Source organism: Pelophylax lessonae (genome assembly GCF_965119305.1).
Source record: "Pelophylax lessonae genome assembly, chromosome: 5".
Lineage (NCBI taxonomy): Eukaryota > Metazoa > Chordata > Amphibia > Anura > Ranidae > Pelophylax > Pelophylax lessonae.
The window spans coordinates 366,504,629-366,526,337 of NC_138772.1; the positions used below are offsets into that span (position 1 = coordinate 366,504,629).

Here is a 21,709-nt window from a genome sequence, read left to right on the forward strand (position 1 = left end):
CCAGACCATTATTCTTGATCTTTAAGGATAGTTTACAGACGGGTATGGTGCTGATTGGAAAAAAGCCAACGTGGTATCAATATTTAAAAAGGGGCCGAGATGTATCCCGGGTAACTATAGGCCGGTCAGCCTAACATCTGTAGTCTGCAAGATTTGGGAGGGGATGTTAAGGGACCACGTACAAGACTTTTGTAATTAAAACTGTATTATTAGTAGTAATCAGCATGGATTCATGAAAAATCGTTCTTGCCAAACCAATCTATTAACCTTCTACGATGAAGTGAGCTGCCACCTAGATAAAGGAAAGCCTGTGGATGTGGTGTATCTGGACTTTGCAAAGGCCTTTGACACCGTTCCCCACAAACGCTTACTGTACAAACTAAGGAAGGTAGGTATGAACCATAAGGTGAGTACCTGGATAGAGAACTGGCTCCAGGGGAGAGTCCAGAGGGTGATGATTAATGGGGAGTACTCGGATTGGGCGGGTGTGGAAAGTGGGGTCCCCCAGGGTTATGTCCTGGGACCAATCCTGTTTAATTTATTCATAAATGATCTAGAGGAGGGGATATCTAGTACAATCTCAGTATTTGCGGATGATACTAAACTAAGCTTGCCAATATCTTCTATGCAGGATGTGGAAACCTTAAAAGCGGACCTGAACAAAATAACGGGGTGGGCAACTACATGGCAGATGAGGTTTAATGTTGAAAAATGTAAAGTAATGCACTTGGGGGCCAGAAACCAGAAAGCAAGCTACTCACTAGGGGGGGAACCTCTGGGTGAGTCTAGGATGGAAAAAGACTTGGGGGTACTGGTAGACAACAGGCTTGGCAGTGGCATGCAATGCCAAGCCGCTGCAAGCAAAGCCAACAGAATACTGGGATGTATAAAAAAGGGGATTCACTCCAGAAATAAAGAGATTATTCTCCCGCTCTACAAGACTCTGGTCCGGCCACATCTGGAGTATGCTGTCCAGTTCTGGGCACCGGTCCTCAGGAAGGATGTGCTGGAATTGGAAAGAGTCCAGAGAAGGGCATCAAAAATAATTAGGGGAATGGAGGACATCAGCTATGAGGAAAGACTACAAGCACTGAACCTATTCTCTCTGAAGAAGAGACGATTGAGGGGGGATATGATATCAATGTACAAACACTGTACTGGCGACCCTAGCATAAGGAACAAACTATTCAGAGAAAGGAGATACAAGGAGATAAGACACGTGGCCACTCACTAAAACTAGAGGAACAGCGGGTTAACCTTAAAGCGGAGTTCCGGGCACAAAAAAGATTTTTTTTTTTTTGTGCCCCTCCGCTAGGTATGCCTCACCTGAAAAGGAATTGGATAGTTATTTATTTTTTTTTTGTTTACTCACCTTTTTATTGAAGATCGTAAATACTCACCTATGACAGCTTCCTCCTCCAGCGCCGAGGCTCACCCCGTCACTTCCTGCCTCGCGATGATTCCTGGGAGCTAAACGTCATAGCTCCCAGGAATCAATGCGCCGCACCGGCCCCGCTCGTCATTTCCGGGCGACGCCGCATTCCCCTGCTAAACAGCTTCTGGGCATGCCCAGAAGCTGTTTAGGAATGCAGCGCCGCACCGGAAGTGACGAGAGGGGCCGGTGCAGTGCATTCTGGGACACGAAGACGCGGAAGAAGACAGAGAAGAGGACCGCGCCAGCTTCAGCTGCCCACAACCGAGATGGAAACGCTGTGGAAGAAAATTTCTAAGTAAGTATTTCTTCTTACAGGTAAGTGCGAACCGGGACAGATCAGAGGCTAGCCATTGTGGAATGTGCTAGCCCTGATTGTCCCGGGGGTATGTTCAGAAAAAAATCGTTTCTCTGCCCGGAACTCCGCTTTAAAGTGCGTAGGGGGTTCTTCACTGTAAGAGCGGTAAGGATGTGGAATTCTCTTCCACAAGCAGTCGTATCAGCAGGAGCATTGATAGTTTCAAAAAACTATTAGATGGGCACCTTAGAGACCACAACATACAGGAATATACAATGTACGGTTAAAAGCAAACACACACACACATCATAGGTTGAACTGGATGGACTGATGTCGTTTTTCAACCTCACTAACTATGTAACTATGTAACTATGTATCATCCCAAAATCGGGAAGGGGCCATTGCTCGTTTTGCTATAAATCACAGGAAAGACACAAGAACACACAGGGAAAACACTGTATGCACACTGAGTCATTCACTGGGACCACAAAGCAGCATGGGAAACCCAATGCATGCTGGGGAAGAGCAAAGTGACATGGGAAATAATGAGTCATAAAAAAAAAGGATGAAAAACGGATATGAAACGGATGAAAAATGGATGGAAAATGTATGGCAAAATGTTAAAAAAAGGATGTCGGCGGACGTCGGCAGACGAAAAACGGACTTCGGCGGACGAAAAACGGACGTCGGCGGACGAAAAACGGACGTCGGCGGATGACAAACGGACATCGGCGGATGAAAAAACGGACGTCGGCGGATGTAAAACTGATGTAAAAATTGACATCCATGTCCGTTTCGTAACAAAAAAAACGTGACTGAACTGACGATAAAAACGGAACGCCCGTGTGAAAGAGGCCATATTGTTCTTTTAGATCAAAGGAATGAACTTCCTTCTGTAAATGAGGTCAGTTTAACCACTTTAAGACCAAGCTTTTTTCTGACACTTATTGCTTACAATTTAAAATAAGTATTTTTTGCTAGAAAATTACTTAGACCCTCCAAACATTATATATATATTTTAGCAGAGACCCTAGAGAATAAAATTGCAGTGGTTGCAATAGTTTATGTTTTACTGTATTTGTGCAATGGTTATTCAAGCGCATTTTTCGGAGGGGGGGGGGGGGGGAATACACTTTAACCACTTAACTACCAAAACTGCGGCAGGTTGGCTTTGTCTCGCAAATCTACATAACTGTACGTCGCTTCGCGGGACCACTAGCGGGGGCGCACGCACGCCCATTTGTCGCAGGGGAAGTCCATCAGCGGGTCTGGGGGCCGCAAGTGGAGATAGAATGACTGTCTGCCATTGTAAACACGGCAGAGCGCTGTTCTATCAGTAATGAACACAGGGATCCTGTGTTCCTCCTATTTAGGAACACAGGTCTCTGTGTTCATCCAGAAAGCCCATTCCCCCACAGTGTTTACTCCTTTCCTGCTAGTGTCATAAGTACAGTAACAAGTGCATATTTTTTAGCACTGATTACTGCAGTAATGTCACTGGTTCCCCCAAAAGTGTCAAAAATGTCAGTTAGGTGTCCGATCTATTCACTGCAATGTCGCAGTCCCGCTAAAAATCGCTGATCGCCACCATTACTAGTAAAAAATAAATAAATAAAAATGACATAAATCTTTCCCCTAGTTTGTAGACGGGATCACTTTTGCGTAAACCAATCAATATACACTTATTGGGGTTTTTTTACCAAAACTATGTAGCAGAATACAAATTGGCTTAAAATGATGAAAAATGTAATGTTTACATTTTTTTATTGGGAATGTTTTATAGCAGAAAGTAAAAAATAATGTTTGTTTTTTTTAAGAATTGACGCTCTTTTTTTGTTTATAGTGCAAAAAAATAAAAATCGCACAGGTGATCAAGTACCACCAAAAGAAAGCTCTATTTGTGGGGAAAAAAGGACATCAATTTTATTTGGGTACAGCGTCGCACGACCGCGCAAGTTTTAGTTAAAATAACACAGTGCTGAATCGCAAAAAATGGCCTGGTCATTAAGGGGGAAAATCCTTTTGGTCCAGAACTAAACAGTAAAGTTATCCCAATTTTTTTGTATAATGTGAAAGATGATGTTAGGGCGAGAATTGTGACAGTATCGTGATCTTTATTCTAAGCAAAAAATCGTGATTCTCATTTTATCCATAATCCTGCAGCTCTACTTTGTAATATGCTTTTTGTTTTGTAGACATGATACTCTTTCATTATTTGTCACTGATACTCAAGGGCAGACTGGCAACTTTCAGCCCAGGGGGCAAGTACAAACCAGAGGCCCATGGTGCAGAGACTCGGCCCCCCTCCCACTTTCCCTCACCCCCCCCCTACTCTCCCTCCTCCTGTTCTCCTCCTTACCCCCATTCCAGGCTGAAGCCCTGCACCAGATACTCTCTACTCACCGGCTGAATCCAAGTTCCCAGCCTGGCCAGCAGGGGACGGTTGGGGGGGAGCTGGGACAGCTCGGTTAGGGCTGGCCAGGGGAGGAGAGTCTCCAGTGGGGCATGGAACTGGCCTCTGCTCAGACACAGCTTACACCATCCACACTGTAAAGCGCTGCACAAACTGTTGGCGCTATATAAATCCTGTATAATAATAATGCTGTGGAGGGAGGCGTGTGCTCTGTCTTTGTCTTCAATTCGCACTCAATAGGTCAGTGGCAGGGGCTTTTTACTTCTCTCCACCAGGAATCTGTGGCAGAAGCGGTGCAGCCTTTCTACAGGACATCAGAGTGGCCCAGCAGGCAATTGCCCCCCTGCCCAAGTCCTCCCCTGCTGATACTTGTGATACATTCTGTACATGGGCAACCATTGTTACATGGATTTACTGTTTCTCTTTCTATGTGTTGTTTAAAACTGATGCATGTGTTGTCATGGCTCACCATCCTTGTCGTCTCCTCAAATGGTGACGGTACAGTGCATGCATCCTTTATCAGCAGCCATTGGCGTAGGGACAAAAAGCTGAGCCGGCCTGAGCGTGTCAATGTGCCATGCTCACACAGGTACTTGTTAACGGCCCTGTGCAGCTGCTGCAGCATTTCCAAAGTCGAGTTTCACCTGGCGGGCATGTCAAAGCCAACCGAGCACTGGCTGTGTATGACCGCCTGAAATGGCTACAGACTCTTCTGGCCTGCTTTAGCAGATCTTCCAACCCTGGGTACCTATTTAGGAAACGCTGCACCACCAAATTGAGAATATGTGCCAGGCATGGCACATGTGTCAACTTTCCTTATCTAAAGGCGGACAGGAGGTTTGTGCCATTATCGCACAACACCATTTCTGGCTCCAGCTGGCATGGTGTGAACCATCTCTGGGCCTGCCCCTGCAGAGCTGCAAGAATCTCTGCTCCGGTGTGGTTCCTGTCCCCTAGACACACCAGCTGAAGCCCTGCATGGCACCTTTTAACCTGACTCATTGAATAGTCCCTTAAAAGCTTAGGGGGTACTTGTGGTTCATAGGACAATTCAGCAGAGAAGGGCATGGAGGAGCAGGAGGAGGAGGTGGAGCTGAGAAATCTCACATCATTATCACTAGCTGTATGGAAACGTGGCGGCACAACAAGCTGCAGCACTGAGCCCTGTCCTGCATCCTTCCGAGTTGCAACTAGAGTTACCCAGTGTGCTGTGAACGAAATATATATTGTCCTTGTTCATTCTTGCTGGACCACGTGTCAGCAGCAACGTGGACCTTGTGGCTGACTGCCTTGCCCAACGATGCTACAACACTGCCTTCCAAATGATGGTACAGAGCTGGAATAGCGTCTGGGAACCTGCTATTGTGGTACAGCACATTCTGCAAATTCAAAGAAGGGGGCAGAATCTGCCAGATGGAAAGGCAGGAGTTGTAAAGCCAGCAGCTTTGACAAGCTTGCATTTAGACGCTAGGCATGTGGATGGCAATTACTGTGATGTTTTTTTGTTTTTTTTTGCTTAGCAAAAACAGCACCCACAGTACACAGTAACACATGTTGGCCACACATATAATTCCTTAATGACCCCTGATGTTAACCCCTTCCCTGCCAGGGGCATTAGTACAGTGACAGTGCATATTTTTTTAATAAATTCTTTATTTATCAAGAAAGGCATACAACACAAGCCTGAAAATCGACAATTGACAAATCTACAGCTTAAGGAGGGTATGACAAATCAAGGAACTGATATAACATGAGACCGCTTTGAAAAGAAAGACTGCATGGTGCGACAGATGATGTATCCCGAAGGACAAAGGTAATATCGTAGCCATAACATAAATGAATAAGCGTAACAGTGCATATTTTTAACACTGACCACTGTATTGGTGTCACTGATTCCCAAAAAAGTGTAAAAAGTGTCAGTTAGGTGTCCACTTTGTCCACCGCAATATCGCAGTCTCGCTATAAGTCGCTGATCGCCACCATTACTAGTAAAAAATAAATACAAAAAAAATTCCATAAATATATCCCATAGTTTTTGGAGGCTATAACTTTTGCCCAAGCCAATCAATATATGCTTCTTGGGATTTTTTAAACTACAAATATGTAGCAGAATACATTTTGACCTAAATTGATAAAGAAATTAGATGTTTTACATTTTTTTTAATGTGTTTTAAAGCAGAAAGTAAAAAATATATTTATTTATTTATTTCAAAATTGGCAGTCTTTGTTTGCTTATAGCTCAAAAAATAAAAAGCAATAATAGCACCATATTTGTGGGAAAGGACATCGATTTTATTTGGGTACAGTGCCACACGACTGCGCACTTGTCAGGTAAAGTAACGCAGTGCCGTATAGGAAAAAATGGCCTGTTTGTAAAGAGGGCTACATTTTCTGGAGGTCAAGTGGTGAAAGGGGGGGGGGTGATTCTTGCTAAAAATAAATAAATAAATAAATAGTTGTTGGCCAGATTGGGGCTTTACATATAAGAGTGTTTCCTTCACTTCTGCTCTCCATCCAGCACTGTGATAGAGAGTTGTCTCCTGCACACTGACAACTGCTCAGCATAGCAGCCTGCAATGAAAAGAGGGCGGGGCGAGGAGCCAGCACGTCTATAGGGATGCGGGGATGCAGCTGTCATATACCTCCAGTGCTGGCAGGAAGGAGTGTGCAGAGAGGAGTGCTGGAGGAATCAGCTGCAGTGTCTCAGAAACATCATGGCTGATCAGGAGAAGAAAGTCCAGTACTACACCCTGGATGAGATACAGAAACACAATCATAGCAAGAGCACCTGGATCATCCTCCACCATAAAGTCTACGATGTCACCAAGTTCCTGGAGGAGGTGAGCGGGCCCTGCCTGCCTGGGCTCTGTGTTTGTTTACAGGGTGGAGATCTGATCCAGTGATCGGTCACCCATGTGTCACCCTGCACTATGGATCTGGGGGAGATCTTGTCTAGATAGCCCTGGGGGGAGCTGTCACAGCTGTGATCACACAGCTACCTGTCTATTGTTTACACCTGTCTTTTCTGTCTCCTGTCTGTCAGGATCTGTCAAAAATGTTACTGAGCCTGCAGATGGCAATCTATACTGTATGTGTGTAATATATATATATATATATATATATATATATATATATATATATATATATATATATATATATATATATATATATATATATATATATAATATAATATAATTTTTTTTTTTTTTTTTTTTTTTTTTGTAGTAGAGCAGTACAAACACAGGTGATTAAATCCACACACTGATAGGCTGTTACCTGGATAGTCTTTATCCTAACAACCCAACTACCTTAGAAACTTGTTTGGCAAGTGAGTTGTAGAAGTAAATGAGGTGTGTTGCAGTATGAGCCTAGATTATGTACAGCCTGTCAATGCTTGTAGGCTCTTTAAACCCCCTCCTTTAATAAGCCTGATTATATTAATGTCATCTGTTTTAATACAGCTAATAAAATTAGTACTGTATTTAAGCTGGGCATACTCCTTGGACTGCCCAAACAGCGAAAGAAGGAGGTCAGTAAAGCTGGCCATACACTAGTAGGACTTGGTTTGTAAATTTCTGTTTTAGGGCCAGTTCTCATCACATGCAGTCCTTTTTTTCTTCCGTATCAAAAAATGCACTAATAGTAGGTTCTATGGTTTTCAAGGGCACAGTTTCACACCAGTGTGGTCAGTTTCAGTTCCAGAAAAAAAAAAAAAAGTAGAACGTGTTTTTTTTTTTTTTTCTGCACTGGACTGTAATGGAACGCGGTTAAATGCACTAAAAACACACATCTTTATTTAAGCCTTGGAGCCTAAGCATTTTTCTGACATTTGTTGCTTACAAGTTAAAATCAGTATTTTTTTGCTAGAAAATTACTTAGAACCCCCCCAAACATTCTATATATATATTTTTTTTTTTTTAGCAGAGACCCTAGAGAATAAAATGGCGATCGTTGCAATATTTTATGTCGCATGCTATTTGCGCAGCGGTCTTTCAAATGCAATTTTTTGGGAAGAAATACACTTTCAAGAATTAACCACTTTACCACCGGAGGATTTTGCTGTCTTCCGTCCAGGCCACTTTTTGCGATTCGGCGCTGTGCGACTTTAACTGACAATTGCGCGGTCGTGCGACGCCGTACCCAAACAAAATTTACGTCCTTTTTTTTCCCACAAACAGAGCTTTCTTTTGGTGTTATTTGATCACCAGTGCGTTTTTTACTTTTTGCGCTATAAACAAAAAAAGAGCGTTTATTTTGAAAAAATAACAATATTTTTAACTTTTTTTTTATATGAACTTCCCCCCCAAAAAAATGTAAAAATCTAATTTTTTTTTTTTTAATTTTTGGCCAATTTGTTTTCTGCTACCTATGTTTGGTAAAAAAAATCGCAATAAGCGTATTTTGATTGGTTTGCGCAAAAGTTATTGCGTTTTACTATCAAAGGGAAAGATTTCTGTCATTTTTGGTGTTTTTTTTTTTTTTAACGCGTAATGGCGGTGATCTGCGATTTTATTTATTTTTTTTTTTTTTTATTTCGGGACTGCGACATTGCGGCGGACAGACCGGACCCTTGACTGACATTTTTGACACTTTTGGGGGTACCAGTGACATTACTGCAGTAATCAGTGCTATATATATGCACTGTTACTGTAAAAATGACACTGGCAGTGAAGGGGTTAATTTTATTGGAGAGGGAGGGGTTAATGTATGCCTGGTGCTTACTGACGTGTGGGGGGGGAGGTGACTGTGTGAGACAGGGACAGATCGGATGTCCAGCTATGCTGAACACTCCGATCTGTCAGTCCCTGTCACTATGGAGATCCGCCCGCTTTGTTTACACAGGCGGGCGGATCTCCTCACTCGATTCCCCGACGATCGGGGCAGAGCAGCGGCGATCGCCACTGCTCCTCCTCTGGCCCGACTCCCGCTGTGAATGAAAACAGCGGGAGCGTGCCTCCGGCGGCGCGCGAGCACCGCCTACAGGGGGAGGAGTCCAGCGACGTAGGTCTACGTCGCTGGATGGGAACGAGCCACTTTGCCGCAGTACGCTTAATGTGCAAGTGCATGTGGTTAAAAAAAAAAAAAAAAAAAACAGTAAAGTTAGCCCAATTTTGTTTTTAAATGTGAAAGATATTCCATCCAGTAAAAAGATACCTAACATGTCATGCTTTAAAATTGCCCACACTCGTGGAATGGTGACAAACTTCGGTACTTAATTTCCATAGGAGACTCTTTAAAACATTTTAACGGATACCTGTTTAGAGTTAAGCCTAGTACACACGCAACGATTATCGGCCGACCGATCGTCCGTCTTTTGTCCAGAGTTGTGTTTTGTTGGTTGGAATGTGCCTAGACTGCACACTAATTTTCTCGCCCGACAAAATTCTACTTCAGAAGTGATGTCATGTGCTGGTTTGCTTTCTTTGTGTTCTTTCTTCTCTGAGCATGCCCAGACTTGCTCATTAGATTTTTCCCTGTCGAAATCTGTACTGACTGCACGAAAATCGGCCGTGTTTTGACGGCAGACAAAAATTTTATAGCCTGCACACCAGATTTTTTTTCGGCCGAAAAGTCGGAGTTGGTTGTCGGAAGCACCATACTAACAAGCCGAAAATCGGCAGATCGGTCGTTGGACGAAAATTCCCTGCCGATTTTCGACGCGTGTGTACGGGGCTTTACAGAGTTCTTGTGCTAGAATTATTGCTCTCGCTCGAACGATTCGGCGATACCTCACATGTGTGATTTGAACACCGTTTTCATATGCGGGTACGACTTGCGTATGCGTTCGCATCTGCGTGCAAGCGTGGAGCGACAGGGAGCTTTAATTTTTTTTTCTTAATTATTTTAGTTTGTTTTTATTTTTACACTATTCTTTAAAAAAAAAAAATAAATAAATTCGGATCACTTTTATTGCTGTCACAAGGAATGTAAAAATCCCTGTAACCGTAATCGGCAGTGACAGGTGCCCTTTATGAAGGGATCTGTGGTCTAAAACAGTTGTCCTCAACCCTGGCCTACAGGGCCAACTAACAGGCCAGATTTGCAAGATAACTGAAATACATCCCAGGTGATATCATTTGCTGCTCAGTGATTGCAGTACTCATGCTGCATCTCCCCAAGGTGATACTTAAAATCTGGCCTGTTAGTGGGCCCTGAGGACCGGAGTTGAGGACCACTAAAAGACTCCAAATACCTCCTCTGCACTTAAATGCATTGAAAATGCCATGACATCCCTTCTGGGTTTTTACATTGGAGACCCAATCCGAGCCAAATGCAGCTTTGTTCGGGTCTTCGACCGTGTCGGCTGGTCGCTCGGGACTTCCGGTGGGATGGGAGACCCGGGCGAGCTGCGGGAGGGGGGGAAATGTCCCCTCCCGCTCCTTGTAATGACAGCCAAGCGGCTGCTCAGCTGCATCGGTTGTCATTACAAGAAAGCCGACTGTCGGTACCGGGGTGATGCCTCCATCTGCAGGCATCACCCCAGTACAACAACCTAAAGCCGAGGCTGCATATTTGCGTTCCATCGGCGCTAAGGGGTTAAGTAATAAGAAGGAGGAGAAAAATGCATCAAAAACGCGCATGCAGAAAAGCATCTGGAATGCATCCAGACTGCATTTCTATGGTGTGAACTGGCCCTTGAAGAGGTTGTTCAGCCTTTTCAAAAAAGAAAAAAGAAAAGAAGAGCAGCTACAAATACTGCTGACTTTCCATTAAAAAAAAAAAAAAATACTGCTGACTTTTATTAAAAGGACACTTACCTGTTCAGGGGTTTAGCGCTGTCCTCTCCTGAGCCACTTCTTTGCCGGTGTTTGGGTCACCCCCCCCCCAAACTGCCAAAAAAGAGGAGGATGGGAAAGGAATAAATCAGAACTTTCCCTTTAGGCTGAACTGGTGAGCTTTACATTTTTTTTTCGTACAATTTTAATATTTATTTTATTTAAAAAAAAAAATACACTATTTATTTAAATCTTTTATTGTTATCAGAAGGGATCAACAACATTGGGTTGTGATGGGTCCTCTTTATGGAGAGATCCGGGGTCTTACTGTATTCCAGGAACCAGATCCTGCCGGTCCCATCCTTCTCGGGCTTCCTGATAACAGGGGAGAGCCTAGTAAGACCCCTTTCACATGGGCAACTCAGTGAAGCAGGATCCACTTACTCAGCGGGGAATCTCTGCTCATCCCCCCCCCCCCCCACTGAGCAGGCAAATGACAGGTCCATGTCCGCTCTGCTATGCAGAGCAGACACGGACACAGCATGCTCTCACCTGTGGGGCATTCGGATGGAAAAGAACCACCTGTCATTTCCATCCGATTAGATCTATCAGACAGATGGGGGAATAGGTCCCCCATCTGTCTGCTATTGGTGGACAGCATCGGATGGCAGCGGGTGTCTGCGGACATGTGTTGGGTGGCAGCGGGTGTCTGCGGACATGTGTTGGGTGGCAGCGGGTGTCTGCGGACATGTATTGGGTGGCAGCGGGTGTCTGCGGACATGTATCCGCTGCTCCACAGAAGAGACTGGAGGGTCTGATCAGGTCCACCTGAAAAACTGATCAGGGTCTGATCAGATCGCCCATGTAAAAGGGTCCTTATCCACTTCCCGACCGCCCGCCGCAGATATACTCTGGCAGGCTGGCTCGGCTGCGCAAATTGCTGTACCTGTACAGCGATCTTCAGGAGCGATCCTGGGGGGACGTGCACTCCCCTTTAGCCAGTGGGGAGGCTGATTCATGGGGCTGGCTCGATTGCCGCCGGGCACCCGCGATCACTCTCCGTAGAGAGAGAACAGCGGTCTGCTGTTGTAAACACAGCAGACCTTTGTTCTCTCAGGAATTGGCACAGAGCGCCTGTGATCCTCCTGTTTAGGATCACCGGTCTCTGTTGATTCCACAAGCCCATCCCCCTCGCAGTTAGAAAACATCCCCTAGGCATACACTTAACCCTTTGATCCCCTCTGAGTTAAACCTTTCCCTGCCAGTGGCATCATTACAGTAACAGTGCATATTTTTAGCACTGATTACTGTAGTAATATCACTGGTCTTCCCCAAAAATGTCAGTTAGGGGTCCGATCGGTCCGCCGCAATGTTGCAGTCCCACTAAAAATCACTGATCCGCCGCCATTACTAGTAAAAAAAAAAAAAAAAAAAATGACATAAATCTTTCCCCTAGTTTGTAGACGCGATAACTTTTGCGCAAACCAATAAAAATACGCTTATTGGGATTTTTTATGTAGCAGAATACGAATTGGCCTAAAATAATAAAATTTGATTTGTACTTCTTTTTTTTTTTTTTTTTTTTTATTGGGAATGTTATATAGCAGAATGTGAATTATTATTATTTTTTTTTTCCAGAATTGTCGCTCTTTTTTTTTTTGTTTATAGGTGAGCAAAGAAAGCTCTATTTGTGGGGAAAAAAAAGGAAATGAATTTTATTTGGGTACAGCGTCGCACGACCATCTGTTAAAGTAACGCAGTGCCGAATCGCAAAAAAATGGCCTGGTCATTGAAGGGTGTAAAACCTTCCGGTCCAGAAGTGGTTAAGGTGGCTGGAGAGGGGTGGGACCCTCTCCTGCTGCCTGTAACAGTAATCCAGCGGCTTCTTAGCTGCTAGGAATACTTTTACATTGAAGGGAATCCCCTGCCCTAAAAAAAAAAAAAAAAAAAAATGATATCTCGATCACTGCTTCAGGGATGACCGAGATATTACCCTTCTAACCCAATGAGGTACTGGTACATCGCCGGACGGCAAATGGCCAATGTGAGTGTCGGTAGATATAAAACAAACTGTGCGGCTTTGACTAAAGTGGAATAATGTCCTTGCTAAAGGTGTAAGCCATTTACATACCTCATTAGGCCTGACCTGAAAACTCCCAGGATGTTGGTAGGACGTTGCTCAGTGAGGCCTAGTCATTACTGTTCACTTTCACCATCACAGGAGTTAGCTCTTTCTCTGATTCAAACCCCCTCACATACTTGCTCTCCCCTGATGCAGTAGCTCCGAGCTCAGAGTTTAGGAGCTGACTCCTGTGATGGTGAACAGTAAGAGCCGGTTCACACTGGGGCGACTTGTCAGGCGACCTGGTCGCCTGACCAGTTGCTGTGGGTCGCCTGCCATAGATTAGCACCGGGCCCGTTCTAATAGGAGCGACACAAGTCGCTCCGACTTAGAAAAAGGGTCCTGAGCTTCTTTGGGGCGACCTGCATTGACTTCAATGATATGAAGTCCGTGCCGGTCGCTCCGAGGTCGCGGTGCGAGCTGCGCACCGTGACCTCACAGGTCGCCCTGGCAAGTCGGGTCGCTGCAATGTGAACCGGCTCTAATAGCTGGGCCTTGCTTAGCAGGATCCAGGGAGTTTTCAGGTCAGGCTTCATTATGTATAGAAATGGCTTGCACCTATATTAAGCATTATTCAACTTTTGTTTGGTTTTTATCTACATTTGCCCCCTTATCTTTTTGGTAAAGAAGAACTAACCCTTTAAAAATGTTTGTGCAAGATTTTGACCTTGCTACAAACTGTATTCCTAATTACCCATTGTATGTTTCACATTTTTACACTTGCAGATATGTATCTATGTTTTATGACTGTGTTATGAGAGTTTCTTCCAATAAAGATTTTAATAAAAAAAAAAAAACCTAACCAGCCAAAAATAAAATGAAAAAGCATGTTATAGTGTATGCGCACTATAGCGCAATGCCTGCTTCCGGGGTGGCTCATCCAGCCAGCCCTAATCACCAGTGACTGCTGAGTGTGCAGATACATACGAAGAGCGGCAGCTCCCCTCAGCCTGTCATTTCCTTCTACAGACTGATCCTACGTTCACACCTATGTCTTTTTTTAGTGCATTTTGCCAGCAATTTTTTTTTTTTTTTTTTTTTACATTCAGCTGTCAGCGGGGAATCATTGGTTGTTAAGGACATGGCGGCTGGCTTCCCAGCCCACTCCCTAGCAACCAGCTATATACAGCATGTTTAAAGAGGGGGAAAAAAAACACAAAATGCATGAAAACTGCATAAAAGACGAGGATTTAAAATCGTAACACGTGCCTGAAAAATGCATCAAGCGCAGCCCGCATAGATGTGAACCTAGACTGCGCGACCACAGCTGTTTGCATACACTTGATCCCAGCCCTAAGATTTGCTGATTCTTGCTGCTGGAATCCGCTGTATGCAGATACTCGTGTGAAGGATGCCTTAAAGCACCACTTCACCTAATTTTTCACTCTGCATAATATTACTCTTTACCCCCTCCTTTGACACAGTTACATATTTTTTTTTTTTTTTTTTTTTAAGTACCTTTTAAAGCCCTGCTCTTTTCTCTCTTATTCCTTGCTTAGGCAAAAATGAAAAAAGCCTTCCTCTGTTTCAGCTTCATCAGATACATATTATGCAACACAGAAGGCTGAAGGGCCAAAAAGTCGCATTTTCTCCTCACACTATAGCAACATGTAATGGAAAAGCCAGATCTCTGTCAGCGGTAGGCAAGATCTTTCACATTATTGTTGTCATAGTGTCAGGAGATCCCACAAGAGTTTGGCACCTATGGCCCTGTAGTCTTCTGGATTATGTGATGCCTATCACAGAAAGCCATGGATGGAGATCTCCCAACGCTATATCAATACATTGTGAAGGACATGGCTACAGCTCTCTGTCTACGCATGCGCAAGATCTGGTGCTGAATCAACAGGGGACTGGCTGTAAGGTCAAGGAAGAGACTGCCAGCTCCTGATGACCTAGATAAGTAAGATGGTGGCTCAGGACTGGCTCAGGACTGGGCGTACAGAAGCATGTTTTTTGAGGATTACCCAGATAAAAAGATTTAGGGACATTAAAGAAATTCAAAAAGGAGGTAGAAGTGTTATTTACTTATTCTCTATTACAATTAATTGTATAGTGCCAACAATTTATGCAGCTCTTTACATATTTCTTGTACATTCTCAAGAGTCCCTGCTCTCAAAGAACTTGGGACCTATGGGTTGAACCTCGCATGCATACACGCACATACTAGGGCCAATTTAGACTAGAGTCACTTGACCTGTCAGCTGCTGGTGCATATTGCAATTTTACCTAAAGCTCCATTCACACCTGTGGGACTTGTCATGTGACTTTGGATATTTTTTTTCCAAATGATCTATATTGCGATATATTTTTTTGCGGCGTATCCTCTTCGTTGCGCATTTTTAGTAGTGCAGAGTTACTACAGCGTGCCCCCATTCAATGCAGAGTTACTACAGCGTGCCCCCATTCAATGCAGAGTTACTACAGCGTGCCCCCATTCAATGCAGAGTTACTACAGCGTGCCCCCCCCCCCCATCAATGCAGTGACCAGCGTGCCCCCCCATCAATGCAGTGACCAGCGTGCCCCCCCCCCCATCAATGCAGTGACCAGCGTGCCGTGTCCCCTTCACTGCAGAGAGACTTACCTAAGGTAGAAGAACACAGCCTGACATCCGTCCCACATGTTCAGTCTGCCCTGCAGCTAGTTCACGTGAGGTGAGCGCCGTGAGCACAGCGAACCAATCAGGTGTGCAGGCACGCGTGATTGGTTTGCTGTGCCGCTGCTCACCGCTCAGTCAGGAGATCTAGCTGCAGGGCAGACTGAACATGTGGGACGGATGTCAGGCTGTGTCCTTCTACCACCACTGTGAGTCCCGACTTCTCTGCCTTCCCCATCACATGTTCCGGCAATGTGACTATCGCCCACGCTCGCAGCACGATATCGATGTTCACATAGACTATCGTTCAGCCCTAGTTCCTGTACTACTTTGGTCTGACTTGAGTGCCTTAGACTGCAATGTAAACCCTCAAAAGCCGCATGAAAGTCACACCTGATGGTTATAAATGCAATAGATGTCCATTATCATTGGCCAAAACAGTCGCATCCATCCAAAGTTGCAGTTGAAATCGCACTACTTTGGAGTCGCACTAGTCTGAATGGAGCCTTAGCACAAATTTTTCTTTTTACGTATTTTTCTAGCTAATTGACTTACCAGCATGTCTTTGAAATGTGGAAGGGAATTGGCGTTCCCAGAGGAGACCCATGCAAGCACTGGGAGAACATGTGAACTCCCTGTAGAAAAAAAAACAACTTTTTGCTCAGATTAATAGAGTGCCCATAGCGGCATGCCTCTTTGGATAAGGTGTGGACTATAATAGGCCATATGTGAAATACTCAAAATGTTTGGAGTTTACAAGCCATCTTTTGCTGGTATCTTGTTGCTTTGCATTTTAATGCTATAATTTCATGAGGTTGCTCACTCATAAAATTCATATAATAAGGTCTTATATAGAAGACCTGTCATACCATAAACACAGATGTTGCCAATACTGACACCTCCTTTGGCAGCCATGCAACTATCCTTTTCTATTCTGCTTTTTCTTCAGTACATTGAATATCTGCCCTGGAAGAAGCACAGAAATGCAGATTTCTGACTTTCTTCTTCTGTGTACTTGTTTAGGGTCAGTGACTCCGTGGGTCAACACAGCAACCAGAATTTTCAATAGGAGGTCAGCAATTGATACTCATGTATTTTTCCAGGAAAGGTTTTAATTTAAAATGGAATTTTCTCTTTTGTTCATTGACAAACTCAGCTTCAGATCTTCATAATCTTTGGGTTATACTGCCCCTACAGGAGTAGGACACTAGTCAGAAAAAAGTCTGGCTACGCCCATGGGCGGAGTCCCTGATATGGTGGCTTCATTCTCCAGCGCTTCAGCTGGGCAAATCCTTCCTCCCCTTATATTGGACAGTGGTCACCACGAATGCCAGCCTGTCTGGCTGGAGAGGCGTCTTCGGCAAGCATTCTGTATAGGAGATCTGGACGCTGGAAGAGTCCAGACTACCGATCAATGTCTTTAAACTCAGAGCGATCAGACTGTGTCTGGACCATTGGCTGGATCATCTTCAGGGTTGTCCAGTGCGCATTCAATTGGACAATGCCATGGCCGTGGCTTATGTCAATCATCAAGGGGGCACAAGAAGTCTTCTGGCGGCTCTGGAGGTAGCCGGCAATCTAAGGTGGTCAGAGCAGTTAGCTCCAGCCCTCTCCCCATATAAATTCCTGGGATTGGAAAACTGGCAGGTGGATTACCCCAGTTGGCAGGCGTTGGACCAAGGGGAGTGGTCCCTCCATCCGGAGGTGTTTCATCAGTTGTGTCTCCAGTGGGGCACCCCAGAGGTGGATCTGTTGGCATCTTGGCTCAACAGAAAGGTGCTATGGGTTTGTGGCACAGTCACAGGATCCTCTGGCGGACACCACAGACGCTCTGGTGGCCCCGTGGGGTCATTCTCGTCTGCTTTACGCCTTCCCACCTCTCAAGCTTCTGCCAGGACTTCTACACTGGATTGAGGCAGAAGGAATTCCAGACATAGTGGCTTGGTGGCTCCTGACTGGCCTCGCCAGGCTTGGTATTCCGTTCTGCTGTGGTGGGTCGCCGACGTTCCTTGGAAGCTTCCTCTCAGGGAGGATCTGCTCTCCCAAGGACCGATCTTCCATACTGCTTTAGTCGCTGGCTTTGACGGCTTGGCTATTGATAGCCAGGTGCTGAAGGATAGTGATTCCTACACTGTTTAAAAGCTAGGAAATCTACTTCTACGAGGTTCTAATATCGTACATGGAAGACGTACATTGTGTGGTGTGAGTCTCTTGGGGTTCATCCTCGCTCCTTCTCGGTGGCTCGGATCTTGACCTTCCTTCAATGGGGGGTTGAACAGAAATTGGCCTTGAGTACCATCAAGGGCCAGGTGTCTGCTTTGGCGGTCTTCTTCCCACGACCTTTGGCCACTCACTCACTGGTGCGTATCTTTTTTCAGTGTGTCCGACATTTGGTTCCTCCAGCGCAGGCTCCGTTGCCGCCTTGGAACCTCTATTTGGTACTTTCGGTCCTCAAGAAGCCTCCCTTTGAGATCCTTCGAGAGATTCCCCTGCTTATGCTGTCCCAGAAGGTGGCCTTTTTAGTGGCTATCACCCCTGCGTGCAGGATGTCGAAACTGGCGGCGTTATCCTGTCCCTCATATAACCTGGTGATTCATAGAGATAAGATGGTTCTTCACCCCTGTCTGTCATTCCTTCCAAAGGTTTTCTCTAATTTTTCACTTGAATGAAGACCTCATGTTGCCTTCCCTGTGTCCCAGGCCTAAACATCCAAAGGAAATTGCCTTCCATGCTTTGGATGTGGTCTGGGCAATTAGGGTGTACCTGGCAGCTACAGAGTTTGTGCTCACGGATGGACCTCAAAGGGTTGTCCGCTTCCTCTGCGACCATTTCCCGATGGATCAGACAGATGGTGGTTCAGGCCTATTCCATCAGGGGTCAGGATCCTCTTTTTCCTGTTAAGGCGCACTCTACTCTGATGCTTAGTGCCTCCTGGGCTTTCCGTCATCAGGCGTCAGTTTGCAAGGTGGCCACTTGGTCGTCGGTGCACTCTTTCACAAAGTTTTATAAAGTGGATGTTTTGGCATCTGCAGATGCTTCTTTTGGCCTCAGTTTTGCAGGCTGCTGTTGAGAGGACCTGATCCTCTTCGAGGGTGTATTTTTTTATTTTTTTTCAGGTGGGATCCAGTTGTTTTGGTCGAGCTCCTGTTGTCTGGTTACATACACATCTCAAACCAGGCTTGGTAACGATTGCACCATCCCATAATTATGAAATACACCTAAGAAAGATTTCTCCCCTAAGTGGGATTTTAAGGGCAATTAAATATAGTGCATAAATAAAAAATGTATAATTTATTGAAATAGCAAAAATACATAAATACAAAAAAAATAATCCATATACAATGAAACACAATATATTAAAAATCAATGGGGCAACAAAAAGCCCTTAGTACAAAAAACAGTATAGAGACCCCCTAGAGTAGGGAGAATCCAACGCGTTTCGAATAGAGTATGAATTTGTAGTTCTATTCTTCAGGGAAGATTATCCCCCCCCCTTTGTGATGAAAAATAACAATATTTGTACATATTACATACCTTTAGCTATATAATTGAAGTCCCATTGCACACACATATAGACATTCCATCACTACTGACCACAAAGGAGGAGGATCCAAAGGCATAGGTCCCAAAGCAGAACCAACTTCTGTGCCTTGCCATATAGTGCCGAAAATATATAGAGGATCCCATATGCCATCAGTAATAATGTCACCACATCCTTGTAGGGCCGTGGGATGGATAACAGACTCCCAAAAAATAAATTTCCGGTGCCCTTAATACATTAAATAAAATGGATAAATTAATTAACATAAGTATGCATTTAAACCTCTTGATGTGCAATATGATTAGCACATTCAGAAAAGAAAATGCAGACTCCTATCAAGAAAGGGGGGGAAAAAAAAAAAGAATTATAGTGCAGGGGAATGCCCCCACTATGAAACTAAAAATCAAAAAAAAAGGAGAAAAAATTAAAAATCAAAAAGCTCATTCCCCATAGAAGAGTATAAGAAACTTACAAAATAAATCCCATGTGCCATACTTACAATATTGGAGCATCCAGCAAGAGGCTTCCCAGATTGATCTTGCAGTGAGGCTGGGATACCCCTCATAGATCAGCCAGACAGTATTAAGCACAAAAAAAAGGGATAAAAGAAAAGGGAAAACTCTTTCACATATATCTCCACAGGAGAGGGATGACTCCCTCTTCCTGTGAGAGTTGAAGGGAAATGGCACCGAAAGAGGACCTCGGCATCCTTGCATAGGGCGCCTGCGCGGAAAGCAGCGCCGGACACGCTCACCAGCCTGATCGGAAATGGCGTCATCCGATATTGCCTCCCATACTGCACGGCCGGATATGAAAACCCGAGGGGCGGCACAAGATGGACTGCCAGCCCCCGTCTTAGGGAGGAAGCCGGAAGAGGACTAATGGCCGCCGGCACGGGCAGCAACTGCAAAGCTCACCCAGTCTCACCCAGAGCCTCACATGTAGCACATCCACTCCAGAAGTAGGAGGGGATTGCCTGTGCCGGACAGAGGTGGAGACAAAACCAAGACAAATGGGCATTAGGGACAAACAGTCTTCTTGACAAAAAAGACAAAAATATTTTCATATTGGAACACAAATACATATGCAAAGCAATCAGTGCGTGTAAGTGACCCCATAACAAGAAACAATCATATAATAAATAGAAGAAAAAAAAAATATATATATATAAATGTATTGGAGGCATCAAAGCCTAATAGGGGAGACGAATAGCCACCATATCATTGAACCCAACATACATAGAAATTAAACAAAATAAAACTGTGAATACCCTGTTATTCACAAAAGAACAAAAAATAAAATAAAAATAAAAAAAAAAAAAGGGGAAAGGAAGAAAAGGGGGGGAATTAGTCAGTTTTTACCTGAACTAAAACCTTGTAAGAAAGGCCTGAAACTTTCAATCTCATTCAATCCTGCTGGTGCCGTTGCATTGAGGGCCCTGATCCAACGGGCCTTTTTGAAGCAGGACCTTGTTTCAATCGCCCCCTCTTGATGGAATGTGAATGCGGTCCAGGACAGTGAAGTTGACCTTGGGCATATGATAGCCATGAGTACCGGCAACATGTCTGCCCAAGGGCAGGTAGAGGTTGCCAATCCTCATGCTCGCTAGGTATTTACTGTTGTCTCGTTTGCTACTTTTTTAGCCTTGGGAAATTTTATATATATATATATATAATCTATATATATAAAATTTCCCAAGGCTAAAAAAGTAGCAAACCAGACAACAGTAAACACCTAGCGAGCATGAGGATTGGCAACCTCTACCTGCCCTTGGGCAGACATGTTGCCGGTACTCATGGCTATCATATGCCCAAGGTCAACTTCACTGTCCTGGACCGCATTCACATTCCATCAAGAGGGGGCGATTGGAGCAAGGTCCTGCTTCAAAAAGGCCCGTTGGATCAGGGCCCTCAATGCAACGGCACCACCAGGATTGAATGAGATTGAAAGTTTCAGGCCTTTCTTACAAGGTTTTAGTTCAGGTAAAAACTGACTAATTCCCCCCCTTTTCTTCCTTTCCCCTTTTTTTTTTTTTTTATTTTTATTTTATTTTTTGTTCTTTTGTGAATAACAGGGTATTCACAGTTTTTTATTTTGTTTAATTTCTATGTATGTTGGGTTCAATGATATGGTGGCTATTCGTCTCCCCTATTAGGCTTTGATGCCTCCAATTTATTTATATATATATATATATATTATATATTTTATTTTTTTTATGTTCCCACCCCTCATGTTTTACACTGCTTTGGGACGTCCCAACGGTTATGAAGATCTGAAGCGGTGTCTGTCAATGAATGAAAGAGAAAATTGGATTTTTGACTTTCTGTAAAATCCATTTCTCTGATGTTCATTGGCGGACACAGCACCCAGAATTTGAATTCTTCTGACACTGCTTGTAACTAAGCATGCCTATAGCAGAGAGGGAGTGAGTATAACCCCTGGGACTGCCCATGGGCGTAGCCAGATTTTTTTTTTTTTTCTGCCTTGTGTCCTACTCTGTAGGGGACAGTAAAACCCAACGGTTATGAAGATCTGAAGCTGTGTCAATAAACATCAGAGAAATGGATTTTACGGTAGGTCAAATACTGTA

The 21,709-nt window shown here is 44.3% G+C and overlaps 1 protein-coding gene across 1 annotated transcript in view; it reads left to right on the plus strand.

Moving 5' to 3' along the window:
• The first annotated feature begins 6,777 nt into the window (after positions 1–6,777).
• Positions 6,778–21,709, plus strand: part of CYB5A (cytochrome b5 type A) — a 40,915-nt gene continuing 25,983 nt past the window's right edge. The window contains exon 1 of the mRNA XM_082259392.1: positions 6,778–6,983. Within this exon, the coding sequence (XP_082115518.1) occupies positions 6,858–6,983 (126 nt within the window). The 5' untranslated portion in view covers positions 6,778–6,857. The remainder of the gene's footprint in view (positions 6,984–21,709) is intronic.